Genomic DNA, 21,080 nt, shown 5'->3' with positions numbered 1-21,080 from the left:
AAGTGGAGGGCGGGGGTTCGGCGCGAGGGCGGGAGGCGGTAGCGCCGCCTGAGGCCGTTAGGGAGCAACGGTCTCTCCGCGCGCGTCCCTAACTCGGCGCCGCAGCCATGAGGCGGTTCTGGCCATGCGCCGTCGTGCTGGGGCTGCTCGCCGTCGAGGGCGTGCGCGGCGCGCAGAAATTCGCAGTCTATCCCAAAATTACCAACAAGACCTTCATCGACGAGTATATCAACGCGCACAACAAGCACCGCAGCGAAGTCCAGCCCCCCGCTTCCAACATGCTGTACATGGTGGGTGTCCCGGGGTGGGAGGAGGAAAGGAGAGCCCTCGCTTCCAGCTGGGCGCTTAGGAGAAGGAGCTTCCCATTGAACCCGCCGCCACCTTTTCTTTCGGAGGGCTCCTTGCCTGCGGTTTAAAAAGGCAGATCCTTCAGGTCACGCCTTTGGGCATTGTAAGATGACGGTCTCAGGCAGAACAACAAAAAAAGTTCCTTTCAGTAGCACCTTAAAAGGAAAAGGGACCCCTGACCATTAGGTCCAGTCGTGGCCGACTCTGGGGTTGCGGCGCTCATCTCGCTTTACTGGCCGAGGGAGCCGGCATACAGCTTCCGAGTCATGTGGCCAGCATGACTGAGCTGCTTCTGGTGAGCGCACGAAAACACTGTTTACTTTCCCGTCGGAGTGGCACCTATTTATCTACTTGCACTTTGACATGCTTTTGAACTGCTAGGTTGGCAGGAGCTGGGACCGAACAACGGGAGCTCACCCCGTCGCGGGGATTTGAACCGCCAAACTTCTGATCAGCAAGCCCTAGGCTCTGTGGTTTAACCCACAGCACCACCCGCCAACTAAGTTTGTTCTTGGTATGAGCTTCCGTGTGCGTGCACACTTCTTCAGTAACTAGGTCTCAGGCAGCTCATCGTGGTGGTTATATCTGGGAAGGGATGAAGGACCCTGGTGAGGTTTTCTGCCTCAGATTGCGAAGTAACCGCAGCAGCTCGAGGCTGAGAATAGTCACTGGTGGTTTTCTTTTCTTTTGGCGTTAACGCCCTTTGACCCGCCTCTGAAAGCTGTATGCGTAATTCACCTGGAAGAATGAGAATAGATAGCTGGTTCTTTAAAAGCCCGGCAGGTATTATACTTACTGATGCCAGTGAGTAATATTTAAGTAAAGGATCTACCAGTGTGAAAGATAAGATCATAAAAGGAAGGCAAAGTGACTAACATTAAAACCAATTAAGCACATTCAATAAAACCATCTAAAAACATAACTAAACAATTAAAAGGGGCAGAACTTGTTTGTTTTAGTGAGACTGAAGACGTATTATCCATTAGAAGTGGGAAATGTTATTAAAAGCTGTGTGCGTGATACTTTTCTGTTTTGCAGAGTTTTGATCTAGGTTTAGCTAAAATATCGAGAGCATGGGGACGGAAATGCATTTTTGGACATAATCCAAACAGAAATGTCCACCCTGAAACTAAATATCAGCCATTTGGAGAAAATATATGGCGGGGATCTGCCTCCAGCCAACCATTTAATGCTGCTGCTGCCATTAATGCATTTAACAGTGAAGTAAAATACTATACCTACGATGACCACGCATGTTCCAAAGTATGTGGTCATTATACTCAGGTAAGTTTCATCCTCATCTGCTTAGAAAATTTTAATCAAAACTTAAAGAACTTGAGTAATTTGAGACTCTGGATGCTTCCAGACTGTCATATTTTGATGTGATTCAGTCACATCCTGGCAAATTCAAGCTGTGCAATTAAAGTTAATTTGGAGCTCTTGCAAAACAAACCTGCTTCCCCAAAAGATTGGACTTTTTGCAGTCAGAAAAGTGATGGGGAAATGCCCTGGAAAGTGAGGCATAACATTTGCTTCACACAATGCTGTCTAATAATCTCTCCACAAATAAATCAGGATGAATGCTAATTAAATAGCCAACACTATCAAATCTTCAAACAAATCAGGTTGAACATTCATTAAACAGGCCGTCTGGAAGTGAGCTCTGTAATCATACTTTGTGAAATAATCATATTCCTACCACCACAATAGAAACTGCTTACTTATAAAATGCATTGAATGCTTGAAATTAATTAATTGACAACTTTCAGAAAAAGGTCCCCACTTCAGTTTCAGTTCTGTAGGGTTTTTTGAATTGCTAGAAGTTCTAACATCTATAAAAACTCTGAGCTACTAGCAATGGGCCAGCAAAAAGTGTTGCAGGGCTTCTGCATGGCAAGTTCTTACCATGAGAATTAAAGGCAAATTGTCTTAAGACAGCCCTTCTTTTAATGTCCTGTTCTGCTCTTTGCAGGTGTGTAGTTTACCCATGCAAAAAGCAACAAAGGTATAATTTACAAAGAAATGACCCCCTTGGTCATGACACACAGCAGACAAACAACTCCAAAATAAATATTAAACATTTGTTTGTAGTACTTTTGTACCCCTTGTTTGTTAAAGTTGCACAAAGCAGTTTGATAATACTGATTAACAAATGTAACAACCCAAATTCAGTAGAAATAACTGCTAAGCTGTCAGCACAAATTACTGACAAATAGGCCACAAAGCCCAAAGGTGTTTTATTCAATAGCCATGCTATTATTCTAAAACAAAGCATTAAAAGTTAGTGTGTGGATCTGTTGAAGTTTGGTAGGCCATGATATTTCCTAACAAATATCTCATTGTAACACAACATACTGAGTTTGTAGCATCCTTCTCTATCAACTGCATCAAAATCAATAATAATTAAATATTTAATTGGGGATAGTGTTCTGTTGCTTTATATTGGAGAACCATTATTTTATCCTCACAAATATTTTGGTTACATATTTCCCTGGCACAGGCAATGATCAACACAGTTGCTCACCTTGAGCAATGAATGAGCAATGAATATTTACCGTAATTTTAGATACTATATTTCCATTGCTCAAGATGAGCAGAAATCATACGCCATTTTACATCATAACTGTCAACTTTTCCCTTTTCTTGTGAGGAATCCTATTCGGAATATGTTTTACATATATATTTTAAGAACATAAGACAAACACCCGTGGTCCATCTAGTTAAGCATTTTCACAGTGACCAACCAGATTAGGGTACTTGAATATAAGCTTTGAATTCTTATATAATATAAAGATGCCTGTAGCCAAATGCCAAGTGAGGGCAGGAATGTGGAGAGAAGCTGATTGTTAGAAATGGTAACTATTAACACAACTTGTACCTTTATCTTATATAATAAAACATATCCTTTCCAGGTTGTTTGGGCTGATTCTTACAAGGTTGGCTGTGCTATTGTTTTCTGCTCTCGAGCAACAGATGGAGACTTAAATGTTTTGCATTTCGTGTGCAATTATGCTCCAGCGTAAGTTAACAAATGCTAAAGAGATTGTGTTGACACTTAGCAGTCTAAAATTCATGTGATGGGCAGCTACAGGTGATTTGGAGGAAATCAGGCCTGTTAGGTGGAGCTTCCCCTCCGCTGCCATCACAGGACAGTACATATGACATCAAACATCTTTATAAGCTTTTTTTTGGGGGGGCAGGACTTTGCACCAGGGGTTTCAAATCATCTGCGAACAACAAATGTGAAACCAAATGCAAGGGTTATCATTGCAAGGGTTGTTTTTGTGACTTCAGTAACTCCTACTTCATGGACCCTTTGCCAATATATATATATAATGAAAGGTCAGAGATTCTGCAAAAGACCCTCTTTTTACCCTTTTTGAGGGTAAAAAGGTGGTGGTGGAGAAACCATTACTGCTGCCACTACTATCATGGCAGCAAAGAATGCTTTAAAACACTAAAAAAATAGAACAGCTGGTAGGAGGAGTGTAGGAGAAATGGGGCCTGCAGGTGAAAAGAAGACAGGAGTAGCACTGCTACCACAAATAGGAGGTTGGGACATAAAATTCAGCAGGCGTCATTGTGCGGGACATCAGCTAGATTGTGCTGACAGCCCTCTGAAGTCAGAGCCTTCCAGCATTAGCATATACATACTTTATACATGGTGTCTCTCTACAAATGTCTTTGGCATCTGCATTTTGCCCTAATGTGCTTTGGCCTCTGAATTGCTGTCATGTTCCCCTGTACTTCCCCTGTACAATTCCTAGCTCCAGTCCATTCCCATTTGGACATTCATAAAGTTTTTCATCATTCCTGGGAGGTGATCTTTCCTGAACTGGGTATTCCTTATAAAAACTGGTCAGTCAGCCTTTTGATTTTAAATGCCAACTGCCTGCTTCCATTCTGGTTAGAGTGGTCCCTTTTTAAGCATGTCTGGCTTGTCCAGAAACATTAACAAATCCACCACTGCAAATCCACCTGTCTAGCTGGCCCTGTGCAAGGAATAGGAAGCATTTGAAAGAAATCTATCTTGAAGGGCCTGGTTTTCCCACCTAGCAATAAAAATTTTGCTGCCAGGACCTCATGACTACATTTTGCCACATCATTTGTGCCAACGTGCACCACACACTCCTTTCCAGCACTATCTTATCAGGATATCTAAATGATGCTTGCCACCCACAACCTTTCCACCATTGTTTACAGATGTATATGTCTTGCTTTTATTTATTGCTACTGTTGATTTTTATAACACAAAAGTACAATTCTGAGACATGTCTGTTTGTCAGGACATTTACAGCATCAAACACAAGTCATTTGTATCTCTGATCAAATGAAAGAATCGATCCCTTACATCTGTTTCCTTAAGATAATTTCGGAAAGCTTTAACCTTTGTTCAAGCACAGGTGTTTCTATAGCTGGCTGACCCTTGCAAGAGTGTTCAAGTGAATAGTGTGAAAGGTGATAAGGTAACTTAAATAACTTCACAATGTAAGACCACTCATTTAAGCATTGTTACCAGGGTGACTTGGACCACTTCAGTATTCTCTGTATGAGATCCACATTGTAGTGACCAAAGGCAATGGTGTGTCTGAACTAGGCATAATATCTAAATATATTTGGCAGCTCTATTCTGTGTAAGTCAGTTTTTATATCCATTCTTTCACATTCAAAGACTTGTTACCTCTTCCAGCTCAATATACTCCACTGTGATATTTAGTCTTGTGTGTTGATGCCTTTATATCTAGGACTGCATTCCCTCTCAGACATTTTTACAGGAACTGCATGACAGTGATGGGTAGGACCAGAGACAAAAATAGGAAGAATAATGGATGTGACTTTTAGCTTTGTACAGTAGGCTTCCATCCAGACAAAAGCCAGACAAACACCCATCACCATAAGAGGCATGATCACAGTTCAAGGACTCATTATAGCCAGAAAAATAATTCAAGAGTGCAGAGGTAGGGCCGATGAGGCCCTTGGAAAATTTCAAGGACCAGATGGAGAGGCCTGGAAGGCTGCCTTTGGCCCCCAGACCTAGACAACTTATTCGTTACATCTAAAATCTTTAATTATATGACCAGTAGCTTGGATTTTTATTTTCAATTAGCTTTGTGTACTGAATACATGTTACATAATATTTTGTTCTTTAGGGGCAATTACCGGGGCGTTCGTCCTTATAAAAAAGGATCTTCATGTAGCGAGTGCCCAGAAGGAGACACTTGTCAAAATCAACTCTGTAGTAAGTGTGATGATAAATTACCACATTTTTTAAAAATGTATTTATTTAGATAATTTCTATATTGCTTAACACATCTGGGGGGGGGGGAATAAGTGACTTGCAGCGTACCTTTAAAAACTACAAATACAGTATAGTGGTACCTCGGGTTAAGTACTTAATTCATTCTGGAGGTCTGTTCTTAACCTGAAACACCACTTTAGCTAATGGGGCCGCCTGCTGCTGCTGCGTCACCACTGCACGATTTCTGTTCTGATTGTGAAGCAAAGTACTTAACCCGAGGTACTATTTCTGGGTTAGTGGAGTCTGTAACCTGAAGCGTATGTAACCTGAGGAAATACTCTTCCATTATATGACAGAAAATAAAATAAACCCAAGGTAAAATAGTAACATTTTTAAAGCTTTCTTTTGCTTGTTATATGTATTTTCTCTCTTTTCCAGGAAATTCTGAACGTGATAAAGAAAGGAGTGAGAGTATGTATTACATTTTTATTTTGTTGTTTAAATTTAGAGCAAAATTCACATTCAGTAAAAATTGCCTTCTTTTTTTAAATACAGATTATAAACGATGGAATCCACCGTATGATTTCCACATTAACTGTGATGAATCCTGTATTGCTGTTGCAGTTTTAAGGCCATTATTAATGTTTGTAGCATTTGCAGTTGTTTACTACTTAAAATTGCGTTATCCAGGTTTAAATTTAAAACATTAATCTCCAATGTGCACATAAAACACACAACAATTTTCTTTGAGTATCTTAGCTAACAGACCACATTAACACAAATGCTAATATTATTTTCTTGTGTTTAATATTGTAAAACTAAATTTGGCTTGTTTTATTGCTTCATATCATATTTTGTTTTTTCCCCAAAATTGTAAAAAGTTCTGTTTCATATTGATTCATTGTGAGCATTTTTAAATCTGTAAGATATTAATATAATATAAAATATATGGTCATATCTTGTATGTTAAATACCATCTAAAAAATAAAGATCAAGCATATTAAAATAAGCTTAATTATTTGACATGATTAAGCTATACACGAGTCCTTTTTTCTACTTCCAAAATCACGAACCGACAATTTTTAGTGTTCTACTTTAGTTTTATACATGCTTTTATAAATTTAATATGATTTTTTAAAAATGCTGTGGAATAGAAGCTTGAGACAGTTATTATTGCTAAGTAGCTGAGTCCTGTGATTGTTAGCTAGCCAGGTTTTGTTTCTGCTAAAATAAGTTAATGATAAAATTACACAATGGAATGGGTGCACACTAAGATAAAGTTTGTTTGATTTTTAAGCTATTAATGATTTTTAAGAAAAGTATTTATTATTGAAGAGATTTATACAAAAAAGAAAAATTAAGTGGTTCTAACAAAAAATATGAAACTTTCACAAACTTTCACAATAAGGCTTACATGGTTCCATGGATCTCTCTGACTTTAGTATTATGATTCTGCATCCAGACTGCTGGCTGTCTTAGGTTAGGGTTACCAGACGTCCCCAGATTTACAAATCTGTCCTGGACAGATTCCGTCCCTGGAATGTCCCCAAATTTGTAAATCTGACCCCGGGAAACGTGGCAGCAGCAGCCTCAGCAGCCTGGAGCCAGTCTGGTAGCGTAGTTGGCTCTGGCTGGCTTCAGGAGCTGCTCGCTGCCGCACCCACTGCCAAAGGTGAACCGGGGACATCTGGTGGTACAGATCTCCTGCCCCCTTCCCCCTTTGTTTTGACAGATCGGGGGAGGCTCAGGAGTCGCAGGCGGACCGCCGTTGCCCAGGAGGGGCGCAAGTTGCGCGGTTTCTCTGCCAGGCAAGGTGCAAAGACCTTCTTTCGCACCCTGCAAAACATAAATGCGCAGTTTTTTTAAAACTGGGCAACGGCCACCCGCCCTCAACTCCCAAGCCTCCCCTGATCTGTCAAAACAAAGGGGGCAGGAGATCAGGGAAGGCTTGGGAGCCACGGGCAGGCGGCACACCATTGCCCAGTTTTTTGTTTCACAGGGTGTGAAAAAAGGGCTTTGCACCTTTATACAATATGCATGTGTGCTTGGGCCCAGGGTCTTTTGCCTCACCATCCCCACTACTGACTCCCTGTTGCTACTTAGCTTCAAAAAAAAGTGTCCCCAGATTCATTGAAAAAAATATGGTAACCATATCTTAGGTTGTAAGCCTTAAATTCTTTTTATGAGAAGAGCAATCCTTTTTAGGTCAGTGGAACTGAATATATAGTAGTTTCAGAACTGCAGGTATGTTTTGAAAGAGCTATACAAAATCAGGCATGTATATAAAGGCAAGTGAAAGCGTGAAAGATCTTTGAACTGTTCCATGTTGTCCTTCCTCTTTAAAAATATTTTATTATGCATTTCCCTGGTGGAGAAAACAGTTCACCAACAGACACTGAACAAGTGGCTGGATGCTCAGACTCTAGAGACTGAGTAAGCAGCTGTGCACATAAATTTGCAGAAAGTTTTCCACATGGAAATGTGCATGAGGTTCTGTGTGATACTGATTACTAGATGTGGTCTTTCTCCATAAATTACCATATAGAATATATTCAACACAAAAAAACAGCGACAATTTGTTGTTGACAAAGGACAGCCGGACCTATAAAGGGCCCCATTACCTTCAGTAGCTTAGGGCCTCATCAAACCTAAATCCAGCCCTGGATCATACCACCAGTCTTGCCTTCTCAGCGGAACAAACAAATTGTGATTTACAGACTTTAATGTAGTTCCACTCCGCTTCCATCCTAGTGTCCCTGGAGAAAACGGGCACGGATGAAATGGGCTTTCACACTTTCTTGGGATCCTTTCCGAGCCCAAGGTTGGATTCTGACTCAAATGAAGCCTTTGCTGTCTTGACCTGTCTCCCGGGTTTGGTTTAACAACAAAAACAACAACAACAAAACAACAACAACAACAATAATAACAGCAGCAGCACTCAGAGGAGACGTCCAACTGCGCTTTTCCCAACGGTAAGGGTTTTATAAAAAATAAAAATACTCATCGCAGGCCCCCCGCTTCTCCTCAGACCGCTTGCCAAAGTGACTGGGAACCAAGCAGAACTCCTCCCCTAAACAAAGTTAGATGTCGCTGCACCCAAACGGGCATTGCAGGGGGTTGGACTAGATGACTTCTAGGGGTCCCTTCCACTTCCTATTCTACGATTCTATGACCTCATAGCCTCCTTCCTGTGTTTCCAGGACGCTTCCTAGTGGGGCTGCCCCACCTTGTGGCTCTGATGCAAGTCAGCGCGCTCTGGATATGGCAGGGATGCATACAGTAACGGACTTAGAACGGGCGGGGGCGGGAGAGGAGGAAGAACCGTGGGCCACGCGCGCACTAAAAGTGGCGCGAGAACGCAGGCAGTGCGCGCGCAAAGTTCTAGCCGTTTAATCATCCCTTCTCCTGACCGTCTCCTGCAGTTCGAGCGGCCCGCCGCGCAGGGAGCAGGAGGCGGCGGCGGCGGAGACCGTTAGAGGGCAGCTATTCTTGCTGCGCCGCCGCCGCCCGACGCGCGCTTTTTTTCCAAGCAAGCCATGGGTTTGCTGTGGTGGCAGCGGGTGGCGCTGGCGCTCGTCGCCTTGGAGGTCGCGAGCGGGCGCAGCTTCCCCAGCATCAGGAACAGGACCTTCATCAACCAGTATCTCGACACCCACAACAACTACCGCAGCGGGGTCAATCCCCCTGCTTCCAACATGCTGTACATGGTGTGTGTCCGCGGGGTGGAAGGAGGAAAGGGAGCCGAGGGCGGGGAGTGTTTGGGGAGAAGCTGCGCCTGTCATATGCCCCTGCCTCAGGCAGCCGGTGTTGGCTGCTGTGGGGGTGCTGGGAGAAGGCTTCGCCAAGGGGGGCAAGGGGAAACTGCCCCTCTAAATCAAGTACAGTGGTACCTCAGGTTAAGTACTTAATTCGTTCCGGAGGTCCGTTCTTAACCTGAAACCGTTCTTAATACGAAGCACCACTTTAGCTAATGGGGCCTCCTGCTGCCGCTGCGCGATTTCTGTTCTCACCCTGAAGCAAAGTTCTTAACCTGAAGCACTATTTCTGAGTTAGATGTGTGTAACCTGAAGCGTATGTAACCCGAGGTACCACTGTAAATCAATAAAAATAGTTGACTAGCTGAGGTTCTGGCCCCCCATATTATTATTATTATTATTAGAGTTTATATGCCACCCTATACCCAGAGGTCTCAGGGCGGTTCATAGAAAAGATCACAACATATATAATCAGAATAAAAACAACAACCTAATAACACCCTGCCTCAGAAAAGAGCCATATTTTAAAAGGGTATATGAAACCTGTCTCTCCCCCCCCCCCCATAAATCCTGGCTACTCCCATGGGAGAAGCCTTTGTGAATGGCTGGGGGGTTTTTGCCACAGATTACAGAATAACAGACCAGCCTTGGTTTACTAAATACCTTGATGCATTGTTGCCAGCAGCGACGACAATCTTTTCTCTTTTTTAGGGTTGTCTGTCCATTTAGAGTTACACCTCATGTCTTGCTTCTGAACCATAGACATAATTTTTACATAGTCGAATGAGGAAAACTTGTTGGCTCTTAAAAGACCTAGCAGTTATATTTACGGCTGCTAAGTGTGTAATGCTTTATTTAAAATAATGTTTAAGTATAGAAGTACTGGGGCTCAGGCCCCGATTCTCTATGAGGTGGGTCATGGCGTGCCTTCCTTAAATAAATAAATATTGCCTTCAGGTTCCTGGGTGATGATTACATTTTCCAGGGTTTAATTGATTCCAGAACTCAATCCCTTCATAAATTGAACCCTGACTAGTGGCTTTTTTAGGTTGAGCCAAGACTGACTATCACCTGTCCTGCATCTAAGTTACAGTAGCTTGTTACCCACAGGGGGGTTACCCACAGAAACTAAGAATAATAGGTTGCTTACTTGTAACTGATTAAGTCATCTTGTTGTTGTTGTTGTTGTTGTTTAGTCGTTTAGTCGTGTCCGACTCTTCGTGACCCCATGGACCAGAGAACGCCAGGCACCTCTGTCCTCCACTGCCTCCCGCAGTTTGGTCAAACTCATGCTGGTAACCTCGAAAACACTATCCAACCATCTCGTCCTCTGCCGTCCCCTTCTCCTTGTGCCCTCCATCTTTCCCAGCATCAGGGTCTTCTCCAGGGAGTCTTCTCTTCTCATGAGGTGGCCAAAGTACTGGAGCCTCAGCTTCACAATCTGTCCTTCCAGTGAGCACTCAGGATTGATTTCCTTCAGTATGGAGAGGTTTGATCTTCTTGCAGTCCATGGGACTCTCAAGAGTCTCCTCCAGCACCATAATTCAAAAGCATCAATTCTTCGGCGATCAGCCTTCTTTATGGTCCAGCTCTCACTTCCATACATCACTACTGGGAAAACCATAGCTTTAACTATACGAACCTTTGTTGGCAAGGTGATGTCTCTACTTCTCAAGATGCTGTCTAGGCCTGTCATTGCCCTTCTCCCAAGAAGCAGGCGTCTTTTAATTTCGTGGCTGCTGTCACCATCTGCAGTGATCATTGAGCCCAAGAAAGTAAAATCTCTCACTACCTCCATTTCTTCCCCTTCTATTTGCCAGGAGGTGATGGGACCATTGGCCATGATCTCCGTTTTTTTTATGTTGAGCTTCAGACCATATTTTGCGCTCTCCTCTTTCACCCTCATTAAAAGGTTCTTTAATTCCTCCTCACTTTCTGCCATCAAGGTTGTGTCATCTGCATATCTGAGGTTGTTGATATTTCTTCCGGCAATCTTAATTCCGGCTAGGGATTCATCCAGCCCAGCCTTTTGCATGATGAATTCTGCATATAAGTTAAATAAGCAGGGAGACAAAATACAGCCTTGTCGTACTCCTTTCCCAATTTTGAACCAATCAGTTGTTCCATATCCAGTTCTAACTGTAGCTTCTTGTCCCACATAGAGATTTCTCAGGAGACAGATGAGGTGATCTGGCACTCCCATTTCTTTAAGAACTTGCCATAGTTTGCCGTGGTCGACACAGTCAAAGGCTTTTGCATAGTCAATGAAGCAGAAGTAGATGTCTTTCTGGAACTCTCTAGCTTTCTCCACAATCCAGCGCATGTTTGCAATTTGGTCTCTGGTTCCTCTGCCTCTTCTAAATCCAGCTTGCACTTCTGGGAGTTCTCGGTCCACATACTGCTTGAGCCTTCCTTGTAGAATTTTAAGCATAACCTTACTGGCGTGTGAAATGAGTGCAATTGTGCGGTAGTTGGAGCATTCTTTGGCACTGCCCTTCTTTGGGATTGGGATGTAGACTGATCTTCTCCAATCTTCTGGCCACTGCTGAGTTTTCCAAACTTGCTGGCATATTGAGTGTAGCACCTTAACAGCATCATCTTTTAAAAATTTAAATAGTTCAGCTGGAATACCATCACTTCCACTGGCCTTGTTATTTGCAGTGCTTTCTAAGGCCCATTTGACTTCACTCTCCAGGATGTCTGGCTCAAGGTCAGCAACCACACTACCTGGGGTATACGAGACATCCATTTCTTTCTGGTATAATTCCTCTGTGTATTCTTGCCACCTCTTCTTGATGTCTTCTGCTTCTGTTAGGTCCTTTCCACTTTTGTCCTTTATTATGGAAATCTTTGTACGAAATGTTCCTTTCATATCTCCAATTTTCTTGAACAGATCTCTGGTTCTTCCCATTCTATTGCTTTCCTCTATTTCTTTGCATTGCTCGTTTAAGAAGGTCTTCTTGTCTCTCCTTGCTATTCTTTGGAAATCTGCATTCAATTTCCTGTATCTTTCACCATCTCCCTCGCATTTTGCTTGCCTTCTCTCCCCCGCTATTTGTAAGGCCTCATTGGACAGCCACTTTGCTTTCTTGCATTTCCTTTTCATTGGGATGGTTTTCGTTGCTGCCTCCTGTATAATGTTACAAGCCTCCATCCATAGTTCTTCAGGCATTCTGTCCACCAAATCTAAATCCTTAAACCTGTTCCTCACTTCCACTGTGTATTCATAAGGGATTTGACTTAGATTGTATCTTACCGGCCCAGTGGTTTTTCCTACTTTCTTCATTTTAAGCTTGAATTTTGCTATAAGAAGCTGATGATCTGAGCCACAGTCAGCTCCAGATCTTGTTTTTGCTGACTGTATAGAGCTTCTCCATCTTTGGCTGCAGAGAATATAATCAATCTGATTTCGATGCTGCCCATCTGGTGATGTCCATGTGTAGAGTCGTCTCTTGTGTTGTTGGAAAAGCGTGTTTGTGATGACCAGCTTGTTCTCTTGACAGAACTCTATTAGCCTTTGCCCTGCTTCGTTTTGATCTCCAAGGCCAAACTTGCCAGTTGTTCCTTTTATCTCTTGACTCCCTACTTTAGCATTCCAATCCCCTATAATGAGAAGAACATCCTTCTTTGGTGTCACTTCTATAAGGTCTTGTAAGTCTTCATAGAATTGGTCAATTTCAGTTTCTTCAGCACAAGTCATCTTGTTAGTATTTCAAATAACTGTTTATGTGACAAAAAGAGTGAAGGATCAGAGAAGAAGAAGAAACCTATCCTTTTTATAATTCTTTAATAGGATGTTATGATTTTTACTATAACTGCAACCCTCTCTTTTATTGCACCAAATATGAGTATAGTTCTAGATGCTTTTCTTTGGCTTTCTTTATATGCATTTCTTTCAAACAATATATATGCTTCTTCTTATATCAATAACTTTACATATTTTTCCTTCTGTAAAGAAAGTCCAGACTGTTCATTAAGTGGAATATAAAATTAATTCATTATTTTATTGTTTTAAAATGACCAAATCAAAACAAAAAAAATAGTCTGAATCACTTCCACCTTTGGGAGTATTTGTTTAAATTGTTGATTATCTAAGGCAGCCACTTGTTTTGCATCTCTTGATTGTTTTTACCCAGACCTATTCATTATTAATATAGATTTTTAATTTGAATGACACACTCCAGTTGTAGAGGATCCCATATTTGCAGTTTCTCTAGTAAGAACTGAAAATCATTTTTTCTTGACAGTATTTCAGCATGAACATAAAGACTAAGATTTCTGTAGTTTCAACAATGTTTCCTTTTGGCCACACATTCCTCTAAATAACAGCATGAAAGTAATGAAAATGTATTTTAATTCATTCAGTTTCTTTGACATTTTAGTTCCTATACAATTCGCTGTGCCCCCCCCAATCAAGAAAAGCAATAAAATACTTAACTGAGGCTCTGCCCCCCCAACATGAAGCCTGTCCCAACACAAATTCTGGCTATACCCATGCTTGTGGGTATATTCCCTTGAACTCAATGGGGCTTTCTTCTGAGTAGATGTATAGAATTTCATCATTCGACAGCTTGATGCAAATAAATATTTCTGAAGAAATACTTGCTAGAACTCAAGATGTATTATCAGCACATTTACTATACATGTATAATGTTGTGATAATGTCATAATTTTTTATATTTTGCAGACATTTGATCTAGCTTTGGCTAGAATAGCTAGAGCATGGGCACAAAAATGCATTATTATGCATAATCCAACTGATATGGTCCACCCTGATCCTAAATTTAGGCCTTTTGGAGAAAATATATGGGCTGTAACTGGCTATAAATACCCATTTGATCCTGCTGGCCCTATTGAAGATTTTTATGACGAGGTAATATACTACACCTACAAAACCCACAAATGTACACGTGTTTGTGGTCATTATACTCAGGTAAGTTCTTCTCTTCTCTGCTTACATAGTCCACAGAATTTGAAGCAAAATGCAATAACTTTAATTATTTCAGACAATAAAAGTATGAAGTAAATATTGTAGTTGTTCTGTGATCATAAACTATGAAGGAATAATTGCATTCTGTTATTATCAAGGATACTTAGTTATAAAGTATATGGAGTGTTTACAATTAATTTAGAGGCAACTGACAAAACAAACCTCTACTTTATTTCAGTTCCAATATTAAGTTAACATGTATTGCTGATGGTTGTAAGATCCGTAAAAACTGAGCTACTAGCACCTGGCCAGCACTAAATGTTACAGGGCATATACATAACAGCAGAGTTCTTACTAAGAAAAGGAAGGGCATTGAGTTTTGTTTGTAGCCCACTTCTGTTTAGTTTCAATTATGTCAGATACAATAAGACTTAAATATGGGACAAAAAGTTGGGATACTTATTGGGGAGAATCTGGTGTTTTTCTATTATTATTATTTTGTTATTTGTTGGGGCTGGCATGTCTTTTATTGTGGAAAATTTTAACACACACACATGCATATACAGTGGTACCTTGGTTTACAACCATAATCCGTTCCGGAGGTCCGGTTGTAAACCAAAACAGGTTCTAACCCAAGGCTAGCAATTTCGCCAATGGGGCCTCCCCCCCCCCCCCAAATTGGTTGTAATCCAAAAAAAGGGACACGCACTTCCGGGTTTGACGTTGTTGTAATACAAAACGGTTGTAATCCAAAACGGTTATAATCCAAAATGGTTGCAAACCAAGGTACCACTGTATATAACATGCATACCTTGGCCCCGTGATTGAGGGACCCTAGGGCCCTATTTGATCAGTGTGGTGTGTGCCCTGTGGTGTGTGCGCATGACATCATCGTGCCCCGCGGCATGCTAACATCATATGCCTCAGGGCATGCTGTCGCACACACCACAGTGCATGCTGATGCATCGTTTGGATGCCCTGCCGCATGCGCCTGCTGCCACTGTGAAAGTTGGGGGGGCACGGCCCCCTGATTTGGAACATATGAATGACATAAAATATTTATAGTCCTCAGCAGAATGCTAGCTCTGTCTTCAAAAACTGAATCACCATTAATTTATACATTTTCCTGACAGGAAAAATAATCAGTGAAGCTTGAAATAAGACATCTAAGACAGATCATTCATCAGGCAGGATTAGCAGAAATACTACTCCATTTACATGGTTCAGTTGTAGAGCACTTGCTTTGCATGCAGAAGGTCTCAGGTTCAGTCCCCAGCATCTCCAGGTAGCGCTGGGAGATGCCTTTCTGAAAACTTTAGGAGTACAGAATAGGATACTTGAATATTAATCTAAGGTATAAATGTGCCTTTAGCTAAATGCCAATAAAAGTGGAGGGAGGGAGAGCAAAATCTGGAGAAAAAAATGAATGTAAGAAATGATACTGTTGAACGAAGCTTGGACTTTATATTGTATAATCAGACATGTTTTTTTCAGGTTGTTTGGGCTAATACTTATAAGATTGGCTGTGCTATTGTTCACTGTCCTGCGTCAACTAATAGCAAAGGAGCCAAAACCAAGAATTTTTCATATTTCGTTTGTACTTATGGTCCACCGTAAGTTAACAAATTTTAAAGCGATCTAAACTTGTGTTACACTTAGTAATGATAAAACACCAAACTGTATGCCTGTTTGAAACTGAATGTATTAATTTTGGATTTTGTAAGCTAATTTACATTTCGATTATTTTTTAATTGAAAAGCAACCAGAAAACTTAACAGCTATGCTTTTCAGCCTTTACAATTTTAAACATTATATTCTGTGAAGAACGGTAAAAAGTTCTCAAAACAGTTATGAAAACAAGAAAATTATCAGAAATAGCTTTAGTTCTGTCCCACCTGTATCTTGAACTTAAATAATGTACAGTTGTATACAATAAACAATATTGCAAATTACGGTAGGCTGCATGATAGGTGGCATTATACTCAATTTACCGTATTTTTCTAAGACTTGGTATTTTTACCCAAAAATTAGGTTTAAAATTGGGGGTTGTCTTATACATGGGTAGTGCTGAGGGGTGTTTTCTAAATTTGGAGTCCCCCCAAATACCTGGCATCTTATACATGGGGGCGGGAGAGAGAGAGAGGCAGTGACCATTTTGCACAGGGGTTCTGTTCCTGGCCCCCATGCACTTTGGTGGAGCATGTATAAGCCTGCTTTGCCCTTTTCCTGATCTAAAAGGACCCACGCATTGGTGATCGTGCATCAATTGGTTGCGCACAAAATTGTCACCGCCTGTGTGTGTGTGTGTGTGTACACACACACTTTTTACTTTGTAACACTGAATTTGTCTTTCCTTCCAGAGTTGCCTCAGCTAGTTAGCCCTCATTAACTATATGAAGCTACAACAGTTTAGTCCTGTTAGTTAGAATAGTTTAGTCCTGATGCAGCACTTTATTCTTACATAGAATCTCATACAACGTGCTGCCGCTTCATCCGTCTGGGAAGCAGTGGCGGAACTTCATGCTCCAGCACCAGGGGGTGGAGAGCAGGCGGGGACAGGGCTGGAGATGTCTTGTATATATATCTTAATGGTGATGTCTTGTATATTAGAATTACAGACATCTTCTCAAGATCTCAGTATTAGAATATGAATACAAAGAGCTGCCATTACCCCACTTTTTAAAGTATTGGGGACCCTCTTGTAAAAACACCTCAATTATTATGGAGAAAAAACAAAATTCTAAACACCTGAGGAGTGGTCAAAACAGTGGAGCATGTAGGACTTCGGTTTAAAATTAAATTTCTTCAAACAGACTTATTGTACAAAAAAGTAAAATTAGATGTAGTAAGAGTATCATTTTACACACATAAAAGCTAAAAACTAAAGGTGGGGCAAACAGAATGTTGTAATAAAGCACCAGTATATTGACACGACTAAACCACTAAACAACAACAAATATTTAAAAAACCTCTACCTGACCTAGGAGCTATCAGTTCTTAGTTGCAGAACAGTTTCAAAAATTATCAGCATAATTTTGTTAACTGACTGAAGAGCCAAGGCCGTAGCTAGGGGATAGTGAAGTGGGCTCTCACCAGGGGCACAGGTGAGGGGGGCGCAAATTGTCTAAAATATGTCTATAAATTAAAATATTGATTATTGCCTCATAAGAAAAGGTTTTAAATAGAGGGTGAATAGAATGGGGGGGGGGGGGTTGGAGGAGAGGCGGAAAGAAGAGCTAATTTGTCTGTGGCTAGGGGGCGCAATCTGCCAGGGGCGCAAGATCACCTAGCTATGGCTCTGTGATTCCCTAAACAAAGGCTTCTATATACAAAATATTGTTTGTTAGTAACATAGAAAGTAAATGTTCTCCAGTTAACAGAAATACAGTGGTACCTCCGGATACGAACACTTCTGGTTGCACACGCATCGGGTTATGAGCTGTGCTAATCTGGAAGTAGTTGCTCCCGGATGCGAACTTTGCCCCGGGATGCGTGTGGAAATCGTGTACCAGAGGCACACGTGCGCACGCAGGAGACACACTTTCACTAATGGAGCCTCATGTTAAGAACAGTTTCAGGATAAGAACGGACCTCCGGAACGAATTAAGTTCGTATCCAGATGTACCACTGTATAAATAATATTAATTTGAAAACAAATAATTACAGGGGTCAGATAGCTGCAGGACATAAAATACCAGTACAGTGGTACCTCGGGTTAAGAACTTTATTTGTTCTGGAGGTCCGCTCTTAACCTGAAACTGTTCTTAACTGAGGTACCACTTTAGTTAATGGGGCCTCCCGCTGATGCCGTGCCGACACCACGCGATTTCTGTTCTCATCCTGAAGCAAAGTTCTTAACCCAAGGTACTATTTCTGGGTTAGCGGAGTCTGTAACCTGAAGCATCTGTAACCTGAAGCGTCTGTAACCCGAGGTACCACTGTACAAGGTCAGTTCCATGGATTATCATGATGATACACAGACTAGCATTGCCTGGATAATAGCACCTGGAATGATTTGCAACTTGCTGGAACCAATAGAAAGCACAAAACATTTTGATCTTCAGTTTAATTTATGTACTGAATACATTATTACATCCTGAAACTGTTTTTCAGGGGCAACTAGGAAATAGGAAGAAGAATGGATGTGACCTTTGTGCCACACAGGCTTCCATCCATAACAAAAGTCAGATTTCTGTGCTCTGTACACACACACCCTTCACCATCCAGAGAAATAAGAAGCATGATCATAGTTCACGAACACATTAAAGGTAAAGGTAAAGGTACCCCTGCCCGTACGGGCCAGTCTTGACAGACTCTAGGGTTGTGCGCTCATCTCACTCTAGAGGCCGGGAGCCAGCGCTGTCCGCAGACACTTCCGGGTCACATGGCCAGCGTGACAAGCTGCATCTGGCAAGCCAGCGCAGCACACAGAAACGCCGTTTACCTTCCCGCTGGTAAGCGGTCCCTATTTATCTACTTGCACCCGGGGGTGCTTTTGAACTGCTAGGTTGGCAGGCGCTGGGACCGAGCGATGGGAGCGCACCCTGCTGCGGGGATTCGAACCGCCGACCATGCGATCGGCAAGTCCTAGGCGCTGAGGTTTTACCCACAGCGCCACCCACGTCATGAACACATTACAGACAGGCAAAAACATTTGAGAGTGCAGTGCAGGGCTGGTGAGAAGAGAGTGCAACATTGGGGGAGTTCCAAGTACCAGATAGGCCTGGAGGTCTGCATTTAGCCCCCAGACCTAGACAACTGATTCATTACATCTAAAACCTTTTATTACATATCCAGTAGCTTGCATTTCTATTTTTAGTTTTGTGCACTTTGTGTACTGAATACATAACGTTATGTAATATTTTGTTCTTTAGGGGCAACTACGCGGGAGTTCGTCCTTATAAAGCTGGAGCTCCATGTAGCCAGTGCCCAAAAGGAGACACTTGTCAAAAGAAACTCTGCAGTAAGTATAGAATTAAATGATGCAAACAGTCATGGAAAAGATGATGATATCAACCATCACATACAGTGAGGGGGGAAAGTATTTGATTCCCTGCTAAGTTTGCCCTCTGACGAAGAAATGATGAGTCCATAATTTTAATGGTAGGTTTATTGTAGCTGTGAGAGACAGAATAACAGCAGCAGAAACCCAGAAGACAAAAGTCATGTGCAAAGGCATGTGAGTCCTTTCCATGGGAGGTAGGCAGCAGGTCAGTCCAGTTAAGTAGTGCTGAGGAAAGGTGATCAGGGCAAAGCTAGTCTCTCCTTGTGTGGGGCCAGTTGTCCTTTACCAATTGCATGGGTCCTTGGCAGTGGTAGTGCTTCTCCAGGACAGGGCCCAGACTCCTTCTGCCATTTGGGGTCCTAAGCAGTTACAGGTCAAAGCCAACAGTATAAATTGAGCTTCAAAACGTAAGGTAGCCAATGTGGCCCTGTCAGAACCAGTGTTATATGACTGGTTTGTCTTAGGCCTACCAATAATCAGGCTGCTGAATTCTGAAGTAGCTTCAGTTTCTGAATAGTCTTCAAAGGCATTTGCAGAACAAGTACATTACAGTTATCCTATTTTAAAGTCTTTCTTCATTTGTTATAACTATTCTCTCTTCCAGGAAATCCTGAACGTGAGAAAGAAAACAGCATACGTATGTATTATATATCTGTATTATAGTTTAAATTTACTTCAAGAACAAAACTCACATTTCATAAGAATGCTTTTATCTTTTTTAAAATAGGCTACTCACGATGGTATCCACCCTTTGAATCCCGGATTATATGTGATGAATCCTGCATTGCAGTTGCAATTTTAAGACCATTATTAATGTTTCTAGCTTTTGCAGCTGTTTATTACTTAAAACTCCGTTATCCAGGTTTAGGTTATAAAGCATAATTTTTGATAGGCGTATATAACTTGAATATAACTAACAATAATATTTATAATAATATTTTCCTGCATTTTATATTTTAAAAGTAGATTTGGTTTGTTTCTACGATACTTCAATTTTTCTGAACTTGTAAAAAGTTACTTGTTGCATATTAATGAGTTGTAAATACTTTTAAAACTAGAATACATTAGTGTAAGTAGAATATATGGAGTGGTGTTCAACTGTGTTTTACTCAGAGTAGACTCATTTAAGTTAATGAACATGATTAAGTTAGTTTCATTAATTTTAATGGATTTATTCTGAGTAAAGCTTAGCTGAATGCTATCCATGGCCATATCTAGTATGCCATGTTCAACATTAAGTGAAAATAAAGGCTAAGCATATTAAAAGAAGTTTATTTATTTATTGTATTATTTATTTTGCATGATTAACAAGATGCAATGAATGAATGAATATTGATGTGATACAATGTCACAAAGTGGTCCACCTGGCTTAACATGTTCCATATAAAGTTTTTCCCAACTTTTTACGTTCTTATCCTGTGAGCACTTTCCACTGCACTGTCCCGTGTCATTCCTTTATTTATCACAAAGGTTAGGTGATTAAAGTTGATTTGCTGGGAAGACCATCAAATCAACTTTAATCACCGAACTTGAATTTTCTGGTATGTGATTAGATCCCACTCAAAAATAGCAACAGTTTGAAAGAGCCCTTCATTTCTCTCTTTATGAGGTTTAGTGTGTGTGATTAGCCTAAGATTAGCCATCTATATGGCATAGAATCGTCCACAGTTTTTACATGAGTACCAGCCTTACGTCCTATGTCTGGGGAAAATTAAGGCTTCAGAGATACTACAACCTGCTCATGTATCAGGAAACTGTGCATATGACTATATCCTTTCTATGAACCCATCTTACAACTACAGT

The 21,080-nt window shown here is 41.3% G+C and overlaps 1 protein-coding gene across 4 annotated transcripts; it reads left to right on the top strand.

The window, feature by feature from the left end:
- The first annotated feature begins 31 nt into the window (after positions 1-31).
- LOC310825610 (GLIPR1-like protein 1) lies at positions 32-20,546 on the top strand. 4 transcript variants are annotated; one of them, XM_083699494.1, is made up of 6 exons: positions 32-290; positions 1,387-1,632; positions 4,116-4,168; positions 5,499-5,587; positions 6,026-6,058; positions 6,143-6,630. In XM_083699494.1, the coding sequence occupies exons 1-6, from the start codon at positions 108-110 to the stop codon at positions 6,295-6,297; spliced, it is 759 nt and encodes a 252-aa protein (XP_083555620.1). In that variant the 5' UTR covers positions 32-107; the 3' UTR covers positions 6,298-6,630. The 4 variants fall into 4 exon arrangements, with proteins under 4 accessions (XP_083555620.1, XP_083555619.1, XP_083555617.1 ...); XM_083699493.1 differs by lacking the exon at positions 4,116-4,168 and adding an exon at positions 3,261-3,367 and having other exon boundaries at positions 35-290; XM_083699491.1 differs by lacking the exons at positions 1,387-1,632; positions 4,116-4,168; positions 5,499-5,587; positions 6,026-6,058; positions 6,143-6,630 and adding exons at positions 14,030-14,275; positions 15,767-15,885; positions 19,147-19,235; positions 19,882-19,914; positions 20,005-20,546 and having other exon boundaries at positions 55-290.
- Positions 20,547-21,080: the final 534 nt, after the last annotated feature.

This window comes from Podarcis gaigeae, assembly GCF_964106915.1.
Source record: "Podarcis gaigeae genome assembly, chromosome: 10".
In the NCBI taxonomy this organism is placed as follows: domain Eukaryota; kingdom Metazoa; phylum Chordata; class Lepidosauria; order Squamata; family Lacertidae; genus Podarcis; species Podarcis gaigeae.
This window is presented reverse-complemented; position numbering and strand designations above follow the sequence as displayed.

Bases quoted from the DNA above. Each gene is read 5' to 3' on its own strand.
- LOC310825610 (XM_083699491.1), top strand. From the start codon at position 108: ATGAGGCGGTTCTGGCCATGCGCCGTCGTGCTGGGGCTGCTCGCCGTC. The intron at 291-14,029 runs GTGGGTGTCCCG...TATATTTTGCAG, and splicing joins CTTCCAACATGCTGTACATG to ACATTTGATCTAGCTTTGGC. The intron at 14,276-15,766 runs GTAAGTTCTTCT...TGTTTTTTTCAG, and splicing joins TTTGTGGTCATTATACTCAG to GTTGTTTGGGCTAATACTTA.